Source organism: Sceloporus undulatus, chromosome 6 (assembly GCF_019175285.1).
Source record: "Sceloporus undulatus isolate JIND9_A2432 ecotype Alabama chromosome 6, SceUnd_v1.1, whole genome shotgun sequence".
Taxonomy (NCBI): Eukaryota; Metazoa; Chordata; class Lepidosauria; order Squamata; family Phrynosomatidae; genus Sceloporus; species Sceloporus undulatus.
Window position 1 is genome coordinate 63,249,951 of NC_056527.1, and position 21,069 is coordinate 63,271,019.

Consider the following 21,069-nt stretch of genomic DNA (forward strand, 5'->3'; position numbering starts at 1 on the left):
GTATTTTGTTTAGGATCTTTCTGAGCTGAATTATGTTTGACCCATATTAGTAAGTCACCCCAGATTTAGGGTCCAATTTTTGGGCATAAATTTGTCAGACTTATGGTGACTAGTTAAGGTATTTGTTTTTCAAATAACTCAGGGTGTCACAGCGCGGTTAACTTTCAAAGGGAAGAAACCTTCCTGTGCTGAACTCTGCAAGGAGACTACATGCAACAAGTGTTGGAGTGATTAGATATTTTGAAGACATGTATACATGCCTCACTTTTACACTACCTTCCTTCTCTGATAGTGGGGTGGGACTAAGTGCTCCTGTGAGGCAAAAGCAAACACTGTGGGGTCTCTCATCTCAGACAGACTTTTGCTGAGGAACCTGACTCACCGTGCTAAGGAGTTACAGAGCAGTAGTAGTAGTGAGGGGTGACACTGACAGATGATCTCTTGGAGATAATAGCAGTGGCACCATAACTACATTTGTTAGTACTTCTAGAAAGAAGCAAACTACTTCTAGATGTCTTGTGCATAAGGAAGTAAACTACATCTGAATGTCTTTTCATCATGGAAAAAAACCTGTTAATTAAAAACAAACATGCCATTAGTGCTTACTAAACAACACAAGCCTAGCTGATGTGAAATAAGACATTAGTGAAACCAAGATGAAAATTAAAAACAGGTGCCAATTAAAAATAACTAAGACCGTGCAGAAAGAAAGAACACTTTAGGTCAAACATGTTTGTCTACACTAGTGGGCCCCAAATTGTGCTCTTTGGGCTTGAACAGACAGGCCAAAATAAAGCTGCTTTGAAGGTATGCTGTTTAAATGATGCATCTTAAGAAGTTGAAAGCCACACTCCAGTCCTAAATACTGTAGCGTAGCTTTGGCAGAGCTTCTGGCCTCTTAAGATGTCTGTGCCATTTAAACAGCATACCTCCAAAGTGATCCCCCTCAACTCTGTTCTGTCAAATGCAAAAATATTTACATTGGTGATGATTTGTACTAGGAGAAAAGGTCTTTCAGGTAAATCTGTCCCATGTTGTTTAGAGTTTTTAATATCAGAGCCAGAACTGTGAATTGTTCCCAAAATTGACTTTAACACAGGGAAACTGCTGTAACACACAGGCCACATGTTTCTCCAATCCAGATTTGACAACAGACTGATTTGAAAGTTTTGAAACATCTGAACTATCTAAACACATGCTTACATAAAAATAGTCTACTCTAAATGCAACTAAACTTATGTGATTCGTGACCAGTTGGTACACCTGCCTGAGCTAGAGAAAAGGACATCTGGCTTCTCTTGCTATCTGACAGTAAGTTCTCACATACACACTGTTGAGTGACTACAGTCACTCCAAGTACCTACATGGAGATGTAGAGAGGGAAAGGGAGGGAGGGGGAGAGAGATGGAGAGAAAAAAAGTAGCATGGACAAGTTCTGCCAGATAGTAGGAGTGTCAGAAAGATATTTAAGCAATGGAAAGCAAGCAAACCTTCCTGCCCGCTACTGTGGTGGGAAAACATGTTTGTCTCTTCTAAGAAGTCTGTGAAAGACAGTCCAAATCCTAGATGTGAAAGTTCAGAATATCTACTTGTTGAAACAATCTATTCAGTAGGGTGCTAGGCCCATGAAAGGATCATTGTGACCCTTGGCATTTCTTCCTCATTCAAATGGGAGAAGTAAACAGTAGAACATGTAACAGTAGTCACAGGCATCTGACTAATACAAATGGCATTTAATGCTCTCCCATATTTAGCTTCCTTCTTACTTGTGTGAGTCAGACAGCCTATAGGCAGCATAACTCTATTAACATATTCCCTTACATCATAAATATTCTAAGAGTCTCTGGTCATGACTGAATGCCATTATCTATGTTTTAATGCCAACACACACACACACACACACACACACACACACACACACACCACTACCACCAATTATTTGCATTTACTGATGCTTTTCTTATATGATCTATTGATGTATGGTGAACACCTAGCATGGGAGTTGATGGAAGGGAGGCGGGAGGAATTTTTATGGTGCAAAACTTTACAGCTTTTTTGCTTTGGGATACAAAATGATGTTCAAAGTAACCCAACGGGTCATCTAGTTCAACCACCTGCCATGCAAGAATCCACAGCACCGATAACAAACAGTCATTTATCTCTGATGAACAATCGACAAAGAAAGAGGGTGTGTTCCACTGTACAGCTCTTATTGTGAGGACATTCTTCCTAATGTTTAGTTGTAATCTTCTTTCTTGTAATTTGAATCGTGTAGGAGTTACAAGGGGTAGGTCTGTCCTTTCCAAAGAAAGAAATTCATCTATAATTTTGTTACCATAGGTCTGGTGGATCTGTGGCCTTGTAGATATTGAGAAACTTTGATTCTCATCAATGTCAGACAGTCATGCTAGTGATGTTGGATAGTAGGTGGATGGTAGGTATAGTAATCAATGTCGGTGGGGGGAGGAACACAGGTTCCCACGATGTCTTGAATAATGACAAAGCCATCGCAGCAAACAGTTGTTATCTGCTCAGTCACAGGGCTTTTGGGTGGAGAAAATGAAGCAAGTGGCATTTCATCTGGACAATGAAGGAAATACAGTGGGCCCTTCACATTCAGTGGAATTAGGGGTGCAAAAAGTTTGCAGTTTTCCCCTGTGAAAGTGGGAAAACTGCAAATAAAAAAACAAGGTTGTTTTTTTTAACCTGAGAGAACACCTCTCTAGGAATCTCTAGATCCTCCAGCACAAGTCTGTGGTCAACATCTGCCAGATGCTGACCAAAGAATTGCACTGGAGTACTTATAAAGGCCTAGAAAGTGTTTTCTCTAGGAATCTCTAGGTGCTACAGTGAGAGTTCTGGTGGAAGGTGACCAAAGAGTCATGCTGGAGACTGCTAGAGACAACGTATCAGTCAAATCCGCAAAAGACAAAGCCACAAATGTAGAGGACTGAATGCATTTAGAAATTAAAACACAACAAAACACAGACAGGATTACTTTGGTGAAAGAAGGCTAAATACTGTGAAAAATATTTTGTCGAGTGTGCTATCCTCACACTAAGAGTTACATCTTAAATTGCATTGTTAACATTTTATTTCTGCACATTCTGGCACTATCTAAATTAGCAATCTAGCACCTGAAGTGTAAAGAGCTTAATATTAACATTTGTTTCCATTTGCTAGACTTTATATAAGCCATCATACCTTGACATACAGCTGATGAATACTCAACAGACTGCATGCTTTTTAGTTCTTGAGAATTTTCACTAACCATGACTTACTTCTAAGACTGACGTCTAGCACAGCCTGCACTCCAGCTGTTGCACTTGGCTCCTTTCTGCTTTTAGACAGTAAACAAACCTCGGCACCAGTCCCACTCCCTGAGCAATACCATATTCCAAATTGGACAAAAGCATCCCCAACCTTACTGCACTTATTATTTTACGAAAGTTTGGGAGAATCTTTTTGGATCAAAATACTTGACAAAAATTAATCAAATAAAAACATGAGGGGGAAAATAAGGTGACTTTATATTTTGCCATTATAACTGTTTACACTTTAATTATACCGAGGATCTTAAAAACGACTCTCAAAGTGGCTCATATTCAGAAAGAAAGAGCGATTTTAAAACATAATGTCCTGGATCATGAAAAGTGTCAGCAAAAGGGTACCATTGGAAGGGGACTGTCCTTCTCATCCCAAACCTATCATGAAGTTTCTTAAATAATATGAGCTGTGACATGGCTGGATGGCTGTTGGGTCAAAATACTTTCCATATGTAAAAACAGTAAGAAAAAAGATAAAAACCTCAAGGTAAGAATGATATCAGTGAGTTCAAGGCAGGCTTTTCCAGCTTGGTGCCCTCCAGGTATCTTGGCCTACAAAACCCACCATCCTCAATCACTCATTTGATATCTGCTGAAATGCCATGAGATCCAAGCCATCATATTTTTCCACCTTAGGAAAGCTTGTTTAGTGTTTCTTAAGTTATTTTAACTGGAGGACCAGCAGATTTGATGCCATATTTGTGCCCACTGGATACAACTGTTTCCTTCTTCTTGGAAACTCATTACGGACCAGCAACCAATACTTCACAGACCACCACCACTGAGTACCACTATTTTAGAGACGGCTGCACTAATCAGATAATCAATGTTGTTGTTTTGTAAGTATTTTGTAGTGCATCAGCTGCAAGGATATGAGGAGCTACCATAATTTAATGCAGTAACAGTGTGCACTAAAGCAAGGGTTCTTGTCATGGAGACTCCTATTTACACAAAACATTTCTATTAAGCTGCCACTTTGAAGGGAAAAGCAGAAGTGGTGACAACAATCCTTTATTTACCTAACAACCAGACATTTGTATGCCTCATTTATGTTTCCTGTCTGCTGCTTCCTGACACCATTGGAGTTATGAACAAATGCCAGCTAAAAGATACTCTCTAAACCTTCATGAACAGAGCTAGCAAGGAAGATTGACAGCAAAAGGAGACTAGGGCCTGTTACAGACTGCCAAAATAAAGCTGCTTCGGGTCTCTTTGGAAGTATGCTATTTAAATGACGCATGCATCCTAAGAATCCAGAAGGTGCACCAAAGTTGCACTCTAGTGCTTAGGAATGGAGTATGGCTTTGGTGCGACCTCCGGACTCTTAGGACCCATGCATCATTTAAATAGCATACCTCCAAAGAGACCCGAAGCAGCTTTATTTTGGCAGTCTGTAACAGGCCTTGGGTTCCCTCTCATCCTCTGCTCCCTCCCTCCATCCCACCCCAATCCTCTTCCATCACACTTACACTCACTCAAATGGAGATGGGGCTTTCTTCTGTAGCCCATTTCACCTGAAATGATTGGACAGGGAAATTTAACTAAATACATATGTTAGGAATATGGCTTTGACACTAGACAATAAGGTGGAGAAATCTTGTCATGTTACAACTGAGTGTATGTGTGTGTGTGTTTTTAAAGAAAAAGTATTTATACTTCATATATTAAAATTTATTTTGAAACAAGAGCTCTAATCACAAGATCCTTCTAAAGCCCTTACTGACATTATCAGTGGTACTGCAAAACCTGGCACACACACAAAAAAACCCTTTCCACAATTTAGTTCTGATGCATATTACTTCATTAACAAGTAGTTGTTGCCAGAATGTAGACAATGCTTATGCAATTATAGTCTTGGCATGAAAGCCCTTCAGTACACCAATTATATATTTCTACCCACAAAACTGGACTATTAGATTGTCACCAGACACAGTTCAGAGCACAGAAATAAAGCACAGTAATTACATTATAACTCACATGCATCTAAGTACCAAAACAGTGAAAAAATGCAGTTTTCCTAAACATTAGGTCTGAAAGCAGATTGTCAGCACAAAGAGCAATTTTTTAAAGCAGATCACAAACACACAAGGATTGTGATAAAATATCTTCCTACCTTTTCAGTGATATAAAAACTGGAACTATCAGCATGCTGCAGAGCATAATGTTCATGGTTTACAAGAGACCACCTTAAAATATAAAAACAAGTTTGTTAGTCAGGATATATATAAGCTAGAAATCCAAGAATCATATTCTGCTGCTAGGGTCCAAGGACTAATTCAATAAATATTATTCTGTTATGTTCTTTTTTAAAAAGTTGTTTTAGACTTTGCCTTTCTTTTTTCTTTTTAGTGCAAAATAGATAAAATAGTCTGTACCTCTCCTCCAGAGGTGGGCAACTTGTGCCCCTTCAGATGCTTTTGGGCTGGAAATTTTATCAGCCCTAGCAAGCATGGACACTGGACAATAGTAAGGCATGATGCGGGTTTCAGTTCACCACCACTTGAAAGGCCATTCCTCACCCCTGCTCTGCTCTGTTCAATCTTCAAAAGTGACAAAAGAAAATTAAGCCCATTCTCAACAATATTTTCAGTCTTCCCAGCACACTGAAATTAGCTTGCACAGAGATAAGCAGTTTATCTATCTGAAGATTTAAGCTGGTATGTAAAAATCAACACCTAAGAAACCATGTCTGCTTAGTAGAGCTGGATTCTATTTCGGAATTATTTATTTTGAGCACTGAAAGAAAGCACAATAGTAAGCAGAACTTACCCATCACAAACTTCCTTTATGATTGCTGTCAATGGCTTTTTCTGAGGACAAAAAGAAAGGAAATTATTCATTGTGTTTGAACATGACAGCATAACAGTCTACTGCGGAATTGTAATAACAAAACAGAACTTCTGCTTATTTCAGTTAACTATATAAACAGCTTGAGAATGTCTACTTCTAAATATGTAAACAAATAATGAAGTGTTTGCATTATATTACAAAATCATGTTGAAATATATACTGAATATATAGTTTCAAACATTGATCTGTATTAAAAGACCATAGTAAGGAATACTGCGATCATGAATACAGAGTGCTTTGAAATCACATAGAGCTGGATTGGACATCATGATAAACCATGGCTTAACATAACAGGAATGAGGTTACAGCAAAAGGTAGACTCAGGCGTGTTACAGAGCGCCCAAGAAGGGCACTCTGCCGCCGCCGCCCGTTGCTACATCCGGGAACCGCAGCGGCCAAGAAAGAAGTGCCGAAATGGCGCTTCTTTCTGGGCCTTGGAAGTGGCGCCGCAAGGCTGTAAGTCGCACACTCGCGGTGTCACTTCCACCATGCAATGTCCAGACGCTATGCGTCCGCAACGTCAAAATGGCAGCCCCCATGTGGATGGGCACTGCCATTTTGTACGGACTCGGTCCGTATTACGGTTGAAGGGCATCCGGAAGGGACGCCCCTTCTCAACCCTAACACGCCCCTTCCTAACCCTAGTACGCCCCTTCGGCGCATCTGTAACGCGCCTCAGGCACCCCATCCATTTCCTCTTCCACTGTAACCAAAGAAGATTAGAGTTTGTCCCAGGTGCTTTCACTTAACAACTACTTTTATCTTCACCAAGACTAAAGAAACTGTGGGAAAACCTAACCAAATCTTTTGCACTTAAGCAATACATAGGCAACAGAACTAGCCTGTTTATGGTTTGAACACAAATGCTATGAACTGCAATAAATTAAAATTACCTTTCATAACCCATAGTTTGTATGGTTTCAAACAAACATAGATACCTTGAGGGCTTGTCATTCAACATCTTAATACACAGATCAACATGCAAATCACTTCCTCTCAACCAACAATTTACATACCCCACTCTCTTCCATGCCAGCATTCTCTGAAGAAGCCAGCCACAGACTGCTGGTGAAAAGTCAGGAGTAAACTCTTCTAGAACATGGCCTCATAGCCCCAAAAAAACACAAAAAACACTTTCTGCTGTTTTTGTACAAGCAGACATTTAATGCTTTGACACTGTGGATGCCTTCTGCAATTTCTTGCATGACAGAGTGGGCATGTTCAAGCTCCAAATTGTATTACACTTGTCCCTTTCTGCATCCCATCTCATTCTGATCCTATCTCTGCAACTATGGAAATATATAATGATGAATCTCAGGCTTAGCTATTCTCTAACGCATCAATGCATCTGTAGAAGTGGATTGCAATCCATGAAAAGTCAGAGTAAAATAAACAGATTAGTCTTAAAGTGCCACAAGATGTTATTTAAAATAAGAACAATAACCCCTCCTACTTTTATACAGAAGGGCCAGCAACTGAGTCTCTCAGAAGTAAGTAATTCTTGGACCTCAATTGCTAGTCCAGAGGATAGGATGAAATAGGATATGTGACAGTAAGACAAGCTGACACTCCATTAAGTTCTAACCCACTTTCTTTTACCCTTCTCTTCCACATGAGTCTCTTGAATGATTTGTTGATTCCAGGAGTGCAAAATTTCACACATACACAACAGGGGGGCATTTTACACTACATAATTATAGCACTATGACATGTACTGCAATGATCCCATCATGTGAAATCCAGGGGTTTGTCATTTCGGGGTTGAGGGCATTTAGACATCTCAGCTAGAGAGTGCTGCTGCCTCACAAAACTACAAACCCCAGGATTCCAGAGTTGGAGGGGAATCAGGTTTAACTCACATAGCTTGGTCCTCAGCCAATAGAGCTATTGAATAAGGCTGTTAAATATGAGCAAATGGGGAAAACTAATAACACTTTAAAAAACAAGATTAGAGGGTGAAAAACACCCAATGCTTGATGACAATCATGATGTTAATGCTGCAACTAATTAGATACAGGTCATTAAAGGGCCTTCTATTGTTCTTCATGCCAACCTGCACATCCAAGATAAACAAAAGTTAACCTTTAGATCCCTGTGCAAACAGTGTTCAGCACTGTAAACAACTTGGTCTTTTAAGCTTCCTTGCCTACTTTCCAGTAATGGCTATGCGTCATGACTAAGGAGCGTTTTGAATAAAGTGTTTAGCTAAACTAGCTCTGTTTTATACAGTGCTGATCAATATGGATACAAACACACATCTACATTTATCAAAGTATTTTCCACTCTCTCAATCAATTATCCACTAAGAAACTATAGGAATGCCAGTATAAAACTCCCCCCCCCTCCTTTGCTGTGAATCTGCAATGCAGCAAGTCTGCATGGTACCATATGGTCTAGCTAAAGTTAGTTTTGTTTTGTTCACAGTCCCCAAAATAGAAAGAACACTGTCTGGTCTGGAGATGTCACAACATTCTGAGCACAGCTGTAAACAAAACACATGCAACCCTTACACATTTTGTTGATGTTGTATGCGTTCAAAGTCACTTCTGACTCACTGAGACCCAATCACAGGGTTTTTCTTGGCAGAATGTGTTCAGAGGTGATTTGCTACGCACATCTAAAAACAAAATTAAGAACTATTTGTCTTTACAAAAATTACAAAGTTTGATTGCAGCAGCCACCAGGAGAGTGGTCTGTTTTGGTTTATTAAGCTTTAATGAAGGCTCTGTATTTACTTGTGGCCACTTCAGTATGGACAAAGAATGTTCCACCTTCTTGTGGTCAAGTGCACCTATTTACAGGAGGTTAAGATGGTAAAGAGGTCTTCACCACGGTTAACATACCATACAAATATATATTACATATCACTAGTAGCATTTATGCCACAGTTTCAGCTGTTGTCGTTATGTGCCTTCAAGTGGTTTCCAGCTTACGGTGACCATAAGGTGAACCTATCACAGGGTTGAAGTGACAGGTACTCCATCTCTGGTTTTGAAAAACGTTTTTATTTTGTTTTGATGTGAAACGGTGTAGGGGCTGTGTGATTGACTTAATGCTGAATAAAGCGACTAAGTCATGCCAACTGTGTTACACAGCTCGACATTCCATGAGCTGAATCACTTTGTGTGGCATCTTACATTTCCAGACCACTACCTCTACGTCTGTGTCTCTGTGTTATCTGCCTTTAAGTTGTTTCTGACTTATGGTGAACCTAAAGTACCATGAGGTTTTCTTGGCAAGATTGTTCAGAGGAGATTTGCCATTGCCTTCCTCTGAGGCTGAGAGCAGGTGACTTGCCCAAGGTCACCCAGTGGATATCACGGCCAACCTGGTCTCCAGAGTTTTAGTCCAACCTTCAAACCAATACGCCATGTTGGCTTTAGATCACTGACTGCTGGCTGAAAAAGAAATCCACCGCCAGGACTACAGAAACTCTCTCTTTCCCAAAGGAACAAATTACCACAGAAAGAAGCACAGTTTCCATTCTATCTTCTGTGTTGACCAACAGATGAGGCAGCCTGGAAAGGGATAAGAAAAGCAGCAAATGTATCCTGCCAAAGAACAAATGTGTGGACAGCATGCCAAGGAAATGCTCCTGATGAAGGAGCCCTGGGTCTTGGTTTCTGTTTCTCCTGTTCTATGCAACATTCTACAATCAAGTCCACACTTCTCTGTTAACTCCCCTTTTAAGACTTGTTTTTAAACACAACGACACTGTCAAAACAAAAGGCAATCCTTCAAGCTAGAAACCTAGCCACACTCATTCCTTACTCAGAGCAATAGAAATAACTAGGTATAGCTCTTCAAGGACACAGAACCTAATCTTATCTTTCAGAAACTACTTAGCCTATTGTAGATCTTTGATCCCTTAAGGGTCCTCACAAGTTAACGAAAACATGGAATTAAGACAGCACAGAGATTATCCTCTGCTAATCCTAATCATCCTATTTTTTTTTATTTGCCCAATTTATCTCCAGAGAAAGAATATCGGAAAATGTAAGCAAGCTCTTAGGACATTCCAGGAAAGCCTCCATCAGAGGCACTTCTGACACTCCTGGCTGTCATGTCAGTCAGCCAGCGAATCCACTCTGGGTTTTACTCTGAACTTTGAATTCTATCGCCCATATAGGCTCAGCACCTTGAATAGATCATTTAAAGTTTGGACTAAAGCTTAGAGTAGATTCACTTCCCCAATGATGTGGAAGCCTTCACCTGTCACCAGCTGGTTCCATGAGGCAAACTCCATCAGTTACACAATTTGTGGCTGCCAGAATAGAACTCACCAATCAAGTACGATTAAAAGTGTAACATAAAGTATTAATACAAGATGCCATACATGCAATTTCTTCCCCCTCCCCAACAAACACACACACCGTGTCAAAAAGAAAGTCACTGTTATTAAGCAGCATGGCTGTTCTCTTCTTTTGCTTGCAACTGTTCATTCAGAATCTTTTCTAATCACTGGTCCTTTGTTTGCCTGATGTGGAAATTGCTTAAAAGAAGAAAAATTGGAAAGCGAGTATTCTCTATTGTGCCTTGACTAATAAAAAATGCAAAACAACCAAGCTCCCCTTTGCCAGTGGAGATATCCCTTGTTGTTTTCTTTGCTTTTCCAAACACAATGGCCACAATGCTGTTCTTGACTTCAGCTTGAGTAAGTGGCTGGTTACGCAAGCGGTTGGGTTTTTTACCAGATTGTGGAAGGAGGTCTCTGAGATCTCCTTGTGGAAGCATGCCTCTGATTTCACCACAGTCTATATCACTCCCAGAAAAATGTGCACACATAGCTCCGTTCTTCTCCCACCTATCTGGATGCACCCAGGAAGCCTCCTTTTAACCATCTATTAAGAAGCCAAGCCCTTCCTCCAGTCCATCTGCCTTGGTCCAGGCCTCGGAGGTAGAGAAGATCTGCTGGACCTGATCCTATTCCCCACCACCACTCCCTTCTCCTTTTGTGTCGTGTCTTTTTAGATTGTAAGCCTGAGGGCAGGGAACCGTCTAACTAAAAGATTGTATGTACAGCGCTGTGTAAATTTACAGCACTTTATAAATAAAGGTTTATAATAATAATAATAATAATAATAATAATAATAATAATAATAATAATAATAATAATAATCTGTTCCTTCACAATCCCATAGAATTATGGTAGTATAGCATTACACTACATAAGGATGTAGTAGTTTGAGTGTTGGATTACAACTCTGGAAAGCATAGCCTGCTTGGCCATGGAAACCTACTGGGTGGCTTTGGGTAAGTCACACTCTCAGAGGAAGGCAAAAACAAAATGTCTATGAACAATTCTTGTCAAGAAAAAGCCTGTAATATGTTCACTTTAGGGTCACCGTAAGTTGTAAACAATTTGAATGCACACAACAAGCATTATATTGCACCAGCACCACAACAGGTTTTCAGCAAAGGCCACCCCCAGTCCTCAAACTATTTCAAAATCTAACTATTAGTCTTCTCAGAGAAGCATTAATGCTTGTTTTCTTATTATGATAATCCCATAACCAGGTCAACAAGCTGATTTTCTGCAAGAGGGAAACATTTGTGAAAAATGAAAAACAAACTATGGCAATACTTCTTAAAATGCAACTTTTGCTGTATTCTGTATGGAAATGGAGTGGGGCTGAATGACAAGCAGAAGGATCTCACACAGAGACATTAGTAAGAAATAACATGGCATTTATAAGCACAGCCATCACCATGCAAACAATCTAGCAGCATTTGGGGAGGAGGGGGGTGTTATTCTGCAAATTGCATTAACCACACTATAACCTGTAAGGAAAGGCATCAATTCTCACTAATAGAATCTAGATATAATGCCACCAGTGGCAATAACACATTTTTATGTGTTGTATAAACTTCATCTGCCCCCTAAATGTTGAGAAAATGGGGAACAAAAAGAAGAACGCAAACCACACAACTGGCATCTGGAATGGACAGCATGAATGTAAAAAATTAAAAATTTGCAGAGACACTATATGAAACCTTTCGTAGGTTTCTATGCCCAACACCGCAAATATATTCTAATATATTCTGATTTTAAGCCTGGATAAATTAAACAATTATGCACAAGTATATTCTCAACGTACACAAACAATGAAATGCTTTTCTACAACATTTTCTGCACAAAGTGAAGCACTTTCCTCCTTCACTTTGGCAATGGAATGGCAGCTTCGATTCCCCTGACTGGCATTCTGCTTGTGTGACGCTCCATAAAACAAACAGAATGTTAAGTGCTGCAGCAGAGCAATGTACATTGATGTGGCAAGTGACTGCAATGAGGATGTTAGTCTTTTAGAAGAAGTCAGTTAATGAGTACAAAATGCCAGTTTTGTGTGTGAGAGTGCCTGTTTATGTGCCTTCAAGTCACCTATCAACTTACAGTGACCTCATTAATTTAATAGGGGTTTCTTAGCAAAGAAATACTCAGAGGTGGTTTTGCAAGTTCCTTTTTCTGAAATATAGTTTACAGCACTTGATATTTGTTGGTCGTCTCCCATCAAAGTACTAACCAGGGCTGGCCCTGTTTAGCTTCCAAGATCAGGTAAGTGAATGTGTGTACCTTTAATGTTCAGTTATAACATTTGGAAAAGCATATATATACACACACACACACACAACAACAACAACAAACAGCTTTTTGTTATCTAATCTCCATTGCAGAAATAATGCAGTTTGACACTGCTTAAACTGTCATGGCTCAATGCTGTGGAATTGTGGGATTTGTAGTTTTGTGAGATATTTTGCCTTTTCTATGAGGGCACTATGGTGCCAGTGAAAGCAGCATTAAATTGCATTATTTCTTCAGTGCAGATTAGACCTAAATTAATGTAAAACCCATCTAGTATACCAATGTATATCTAATATAAATAGTATATCTACTATAAACAAATTTAAAACACATCTAATATACAGTATTATACAAACTCCTGCTAGCTAATTCTCATAACAATCGTAAAAGGCAGATCCCTATTATACCCATTTTACAGATTATGAAATACAGGGATACAACAGAAATACAGTAATTATTTTGAATCCAACAGTTGTTTCCCTTCTTGTAGCTAGTTGCGTGTTCAGAACTAGTTCTGTCTTCTCACAATACATCTTAAACTACAATTAAAATCTGGTTTTAATGTGTGTATTGTATCTCTGTATACATCCCCATGCAGTTTTAGATCCCTCCAATGGCACTAGTGTGAGCTAGCATGATGTAATAGTGGTTGGAGTGTTGGGATTATGACTCTGGAGACCAGTGGGTGAACTTGAATAAGTCACTCTTCCAACTTCAGAGGAAGACAAAGACAAACCCTCTCCGAACAAACTTTGCCAAGAAAATCCTGTGAAAACTTTGTCTTAAAGTTGCCATAAACTGGAAACAACTTGAATTCACCCAACAATAAGAACAAATGGAACTATATTTCTGCATTGGTGGGATTGGGTGCTCCAATGAGGCAAGAGCCTATGCTGAAGACAGCAGTGCTGCTAGTAGGGTCTTCCATGTCAAACAGGCTTTTGCTGACCAACCAGACTAAGGGACAAAATAGACGGTCAAAAAGAGCCCATTTCCTGGTGGGCTAGGGGCATGGCATTCAGATAGCAGATTGCCCCCAGCCCACCAGGAAGCTGCATGGTCTATCACACATGTGGCAGATCCACAGAATTTCAATGGCACAATGTTTACAACAGCTGCACCAAAGAAACGCTGAAGAAATGTCACCACTGTGGCAAAGCCGCCCTTTCCCTGGCAGGATTGGGGGTGTGGCATGCAGTGGCCGTGGTCCCAACCCAGCAAGCAAAGGGCAGCCAGAAGCCACACCTTACCTGCCATCTATTTCTCCCCTAAATGTGCCAAACAGCTTCTAGACAGCAGTAGTAATGAGAGGTGACACTGGCTGAGGATCTCTCAGAGACAATGGCAGTGGCACCATAGCTAACGCTTGTTAGCACTGTACAGAAGGAGGCACTGGTAAACCCCTAATGAATATCTTTAACCACAAAAAATCCTATGATGAAACACGCCAAAATGAAAAAAGAGATAGCACCAGACGATGACACTGCTGCCCCAGCCCTTTGGAACACGCTGCCCACTGAGCTCCGCTCGACTGCCACCCTGGCCCAATTCAGGAAGGATTTGAAAACCTTCCTGTTCCAACAGGCATTCCCCGACTAAAATCATGTGGGCCTCCCTCCTCTTCCGTGGCCAAGAGGTTGGGCTATGGGGCTTTTAGCCTGTATTTTTGTTGTTTGTATGGATTATTTTATCTTGTGCTTGTATTTTATACTGTTTTTATTGCTGTTTTTAACTTATGTTGTAAGCCGCCCTGATCGCAGGAAGGAGCGGGATAGAAATAAAACTTTATTATTATTATTAGGTTGGATGGCACTCAACAAGCTACTGGGTCAGAGCAGAGGACAGCTACAAGTAGCATTGTGGCCAATGATCCAAGAGCTGTTGACATGCTCAGAGGTGAAAGTCCAAAGCTGCACAACCCATTTTATAGAAGCATGAATCAGAAGAAACTAGACATAGTAAAACAAGAAATGGAATGTATAAACCTGAGGTGAGTGAGCTAAAATGGGCACACGGGATTTGAGTCTTAGCTTAGTAAAAAGATCTTTCAACCTCCATCCTGGTTTCTTTAGATACCTCCCATTTTTCCTCCTCATTGGAACTGTTTCATATTGTGCCTTCAGTATCTCACAGTTGAGAAACTCCCATCCCTCAAGAACCCCCTTCTCTATTAGTATTTCTGACCATGGGATCACACCCAGTATTTCCCTAATTTTCCTGAAATCAGCTTTCTTAAAGTCTAGAATGCATGTCTGAGTATGCTTGGCTCTCAATTTCTGCTGTATAACAAACTTCAGGAGAACATGGTCATTCCCTCCCAAGCATCCTGCCACTTCCACCCCATTAACCAGATCATCCTTGTTGGTCATGATCAGAGAAATCAGAAGAGGGTTAGGACTTGGAAGGGCAGTGATGAAGGAACTAGACAATATCAAAAAGTGTAAAGATATATAATTTAATTTTAAAGTAAGGATTGCCCATGCCATCGTACTTCCAATTTCTAAATATTCTTGTGCAAGCTGGACAGCAAAGAAAGTCAATAGGGAGAAAATCAACTCATTTGAAATGTGGTGCTGGAGAAGAGTTCTACAGATACTGTGGACTACTAAAATAAATGGGCCCTAATGCAATCAAGCCTGAACTCTCCCTAGAAACCAAGGTGACTAAACTGAGACTGCTATACTCTGGATACTTCATGAGGATGCATGATTCACTAGAAAGGACAATGTTTGGGAAGGAAGAAGACAATAAGAAAAGAGGAAGTCTGCATTCAAGATGGATGGACTCAATTTAAAAAGCCACAGTCCTAAGTCTACAAGGCAAGAGCAGGGCTATTGGTGATAGCTTGGCTTGGAGACCTCTCATTCATAGGGTTGTCATAAGTTGAAGTTGATTTCATGCCAGTTAAAAGCAACAGTTTTCAGTGGGGGAAGTGTGAAGGCTGAGCAAGTGTTTCTTTTTTTACCCCATAGACCCACAGTGGGCTCCAACACTGCATCCCTGAACTGACCAATAGTCCTTCCACACTACACAACTACAATGCTATGAAAAGATCCAAACTCTACAATTCCATAGGCTGTTGCTGTGGCAGGCAAAGTGGAACTACAGTACTATAATTGTATAGCATTGGAAGGGCCCATGTCCCAGTTTCAATTTTTCTACCAGTTTTCAGCCAGTTTGGAAAGTGGGAAGAATGAGCATGCACAGCTTTAAAGCACCTTTTCAACAAAAACAACAACAATAACACCCAGTCTTAGGAAGACTGGGTTTAGGAAGGAGCAGGAGCTGGCCAAATTGGGTTGCAAAAGATCTAGAAGAACACAGTGATTCTTTGAATGGAACAGGCAGAGTCCTGAAGAGGTTAAAATTCTGGCAACTAGAGAAAGCAGGCAAAATACTTTTGTTGTTGTGTGCCCTCAAGTCATTTCCAACCTGACGTAAGGCTATGGACTTTTCTTGACAAGATTTGTTCAGAGGGGATTGGCCTTTGTCCTCCTCTGTGATTGAGAGAATGTGACTTGCCCAGGATCACTGACAGGGTTTCCCTGGCTGATCGAGGATTCAAACCCTGGTCTTCAAAGTCAATGTCCAGTGCTGAAACCAATACTCCACACTGGCTCTCTAGACTTAATACTACCTTCCCATCTACAGTATCTCTCCTTGTGGCCATCATTACTCTTTTGCTGAATAATCTGCCAACCTCTACCATCAATTTTTTAGTATAATGAGGCTCTGTTTCGATACACATGCACAAACTATTAGAAAGACTACCACATGTCAACAGTCTTTCAGCACATGGTTTATACATGGCTAATATGATCAAACCCAAAAGCAAGTTGCCAATGGCTAAAAAGCCAATGATATCAATAGCAGCAGTGAATGTAAAGAAAAGCAAAGTGTTTGTTCTGTCCACTGCCTTTCCATCTTAACACATTTATGAAATAATGTAAGGGCTACCTTTCATTCCCTAATCAAGAATAAAAAATAAATCCACCAATAGCTGAAATGCCTTAGAAGCTGGGGATGGAGGAATTACTCTCAATCTGATTTTCAGTCAATAAGAAATGTACAATTGTGTAATCATCATGATGTTAAGTCAAAGGCTTTCATGGCCAGCATCCATAGTTTTTTTGTGGGGTTTTTGGGGGCTATGTGGCCATGTTCTAGAAGACTTTATTCCTCACATTTCGCCAGCATCTGTGACTGGCATCTTCAGAGAGAGAAACCAAAAAACCCACAAAAAACTATCCTGATGTTATTTTGGAAGACACAGTGAATTTGGATAACTGTACTTTGACAATATTTCAGGCATGTAAGATTTTTGATTTATGATTTCTATACGCTGCTTGCTCTTTAGAAATTTCAGAACAGTGTGCATGTAGCTCCCTGTGGTCTGCTATTCAGGCTAATCCAGCCTGCACCTGCTCAGCTTGACAAGTGCTATAACACAGAACAAGCCCAGGCTTCACTGGGCTGTTGACTTGATCTGATTGCAAACAGCAGAACTTTCCACTCTCGTCTCACTTTTTTCTTCGTTCTGGATTATGTGATACAATGAATCAACCTTTTCTTCACACACTCCAAAGTCACCCCGACTGTAAAATAAATGACACCTGTAAAAACATGCTTTTTACTTTCAAAATCATTCTTTGTTCCACCTGCAAATCTTATGACTCCATAAACTCCACACCACTACTATTTCCAGCACATTTTGGGGTGGGGTGACTCGGGGCAGGCGGCAAGAATAAGAGCTTCCTCAAGACCTCAGTGGGACACCATACAAAGCTGAGAGACTACACCTGGATCTGCAGACCACAAACAGCACATCCCTGTAACAGGAGAAGCTCCCAATGTCGAGTATTTCCATTACCAGCTGAATACTTACACCTTTACCCAGCCTTGTTCCTAATCACTAGGCTAGCCACTTACTCTTGATTTTAAGGAAAGATTTTTATTTCCTTATTTTAATCACTGTGTTATTACTTAATTTTATCTTATTTGTGGTCCAGATCTCAAAAGGTCAGGTCCTAGTCAAGTCTTAGGTTTCCCCTAATCTGGTTAAAATGCGGCGTCTTACATCAAGAAAACACATACAGACACATCTTGACAATATGGAAGCTCGTGACTAACATTGTCTTAATTTTTTTCCCCTCCTGTATAACTTTTAACATCTTTGCCTGATGAGGAAGCCACTGGAGATCCAAAAGCTTACAGCATGTAAGCTTTTTGGTTGGTCCAATAAAGATGTAACTCTTTTGTGGATTTGAATGTTATTGTACTTCCTAAAATAGTCATCATTAAGGAAGATAAAACTATTTTTCTATTACCTCGGTAGGTAATATTGTTAGGTAATCAAGGTACTCTAGGTAATATTGTTAGACCTACAATATACCTGATAACATGCCACTTATTAAGAGCACATCATAGGAACAAAGATTTATTTTTCTACACTTAAGGAAGACACTTAAGAAATTAAGCACCCACTTTTGAAAATGAGAGACGTGATTTTAGGTTTCATTTAATAAGAATGTAAACACATTTCTAAAAGTTTAATCTTTTCTTTCTTTCTTTCTTTCTTTCTTTTCTTTTTTGTTTGCATGATGAATAAATTCCTGGAGGCAATAACTGAAGTATTAGGCAATGCAGATGTTCTAGTTGCCAAAATGCAAAATAATCTTCTTGTAATTAATGAAAACCATACAGAATTCTTGTTATCTTACAATTTTTGACTAAAAAAAAATGTTCCTAAACACATTGGGAATAATTTGTGAGGTGGATATTCTCAGGCACGTCCTTGTATGTTGTAAGAAACACAAGGGAGAACTGCTTGGCTTAGGGTCCTAAGACAGATTGCAGACAAATTGCCGCAAATACTGGTAGAATGTCGGTTGGCAGTGACTATATCTCCTATCCAAAGAAGGAAAGATTCAGAGTAAAATCAGAATCAAATTGGGGACAGGGATGTGAGTGTGCATGAAAACCCCACCCCAACACTTCCAAGCATCCTAATGCTGGTGTTTACTAGTGAATTAATTTTCCAGATTCTAATGTTTAACATTATTTAATTAATTTATAAAACTAACATTCCAAGTTCTGCCAAAGATAATTAAAATCTAGAAAAATCTGATTATTATAAGTGTCTTACATGACACTTGATCATAACAATTATTTATTTACCTGTTCATTACACTTTATGCCCTGTTTTTCTTTTTATCAAACTTAAGGTAGCATACATTAGAATTTCTGGGGGGACTTTCCATGCAGTTATTGGCCTATTTGGCTTCTGCCAGGTAGCTGTATCTTTTCCTTTCAGGCCATACCACAGGAATACCTGCAGATATAAAACCATAGAGAGTACTAAATATCTCTAAACAACATAGAGAGCCACAGCCATATGTATCGTAGCCATTCATATGCTATGGCCTGCCAGACACACATACAGTGCCAGTTTCTTGATAAACACACTGTACATCTACCAGTGCAAGATACAAAATATATCATAGCTGACACACCACACATTGTCTGTAGGCATTACATAATGCAACAGTTTTCAAAATTGCCCACAGTTGTTATTTGCTCAATAAGTGAGATTTTACAATGAGACAACACTGGAACAATTAGTAACAACATAAATTGTGGATATAAAATAGCATAGAGGACAAGGAAAACTAGTTTCTCTCACATGCATCCTCCTTTACCCAAACCTTTCCCATTAAAATAATCTCCCTAACCCAATAGACCTATTCTGAAACTGCTGAGATAGCTTGAGATCTCTCTCACATTCCAATATACTATTCTCTCTAATTCCAATACACTACATATTTTCTGTTATCCCTTAACACCTTGCCTTTTAGACAATGTTGACCATACTGCAGTAATGCAAAGCTCACATGGTTCCCAGGTACAGGATTCAACTAGATCTTTCAATGTTTTAGCATTTTTCTCAGAGCTTTCAGGAAAGTGATGTAAAAGTAAAAAATATAGAGCTTCATATCCAGAAAATATGAATTTCAAACTATTAAAGGAACACAGGACTGAGGCCCCTCCAGCCAAAGTCCACCATAATAAGCCTCAAATCTTTACAGCCTAAAAAAATGGTAGCTGTTGAGTTAACAAAGCGATCTGATATATTCATGATCCCCTTAATGAGTTCTATAAATGTTTCAAATTTCAAATCAATCCAATAAAAACTGCTGCATATATTTCAGGAGAAGAACCTGGCAAAACCAACTCTGAGTATTCCTTGCCTAAGAAAACTCTGCAGAATTAATGGGGTCACCATGTCAAAAGACGACTTGAAGGCACAGAGAGAGAGAGAGAGAAACAAGTGCTGAAGAACTGATTTGTTCACCCTCTTTATTCAGAAATATCATGTGTTTCTTTTCCATTTTGATTAATGCTCTTAGTGTATTTTATTTAGGCTTGTCAAAGAAGGCTACTTTCATCAGTATGGTGAACTTCTAAGCAATTATGTTTCAAAAGTTATTAAGATTTTCCTGCCCCAGTAAAGCCTAAAGCAAGCAGAGCTATGTCTCTGAAGTTGAGTTTCATTCTGAACCAAGAAAATTACATGTACATCAGTATATTTCAAGTGATTCCATGTTTCAATGAAATCTAGTATATTCAATGTACAAGGCTCATTCTTTTAACCATGGGATGTGACTTCAGTGTGATCCAAATATGTGGAGAGAGAGGCCTGTAGAACTACTTCTTACATGATAAGCATACCCAATTCAATTATCCTGTCAAATGTTCTGACAGGGCAGCAGAAAATGGTCAGCTGGGGCTACTGCAAGATAATACTCAGAAGGCTCAGAGAGTCACTCTACCTGACAGGCAGTTCAGTGAAGACGAAAGCAAGGGAAATTAAATGCTGGAATTTTGTGTGGTCTTATTCAAAACTAGGTCTTTCTGAACATCTAGGGATATACCTATTTATTTGCACACAACAACCTTGTTAATTAATTATTTGTGTGGTGTATGTGTTTTTGTTTTGATCTGTTTTGCGAAAAGCATAATTCATAATAAATATCCTTTTCAAAAATCAGGAAATTCAATGATCGAGAAACCCCATGTCCACAAAAAAACAGCAAACTGAAAAAGGAGGCTAGTGTTTGAACTGATGTTCCCCATGACCAGCAATCATGTTATAAAATGTCACCAACTGTGCTTCCATCTATGTACCCTCACTTTCTCTTAATTTTTCAGGCCCAAGTTCAACTAGGGAGGATGGAGCGTCCAAGTGCAATGATGAGACCTCACCTTGTCCCAGGCCTTGTCTGCACTGGCCAGGATACTTCAAGGACAGCCAGG

At 39.6% G+C, this 21,069-nt stretch overlaps 1 protein-coding gene across 4 annotated transcripts in view; it reads right to left on the reverse strand.

Moving 5' to 3' along the window:
• ELMO1 (engulfment and cell motility 1) overlaps positions 1-21,069 on the reverse strand; it is a 376,239-nt gene that overhangs the window by 274,468 nt on the left and 80,702 nt on the right. For all 4 annotated transcript variants that reach the window (XM_042475479.1, XM_042475477.1, XM_042475480.1 and 1 more), the window contains 2 exons: positions 6,096-6,136; positions 5,440-5,512 (listed from right to left, as the gene is read on the reverse strand). In XM_042475479.1, the coding sequence (XP_042331413.1) occupies positions 5,440-5,512; positions 6,096-6,136 (114 nt within the window). The remainder of the gene's footprint in view (positions 1-5,439; positions 5,513-6,095; positions 6,137-21,069) is intronic.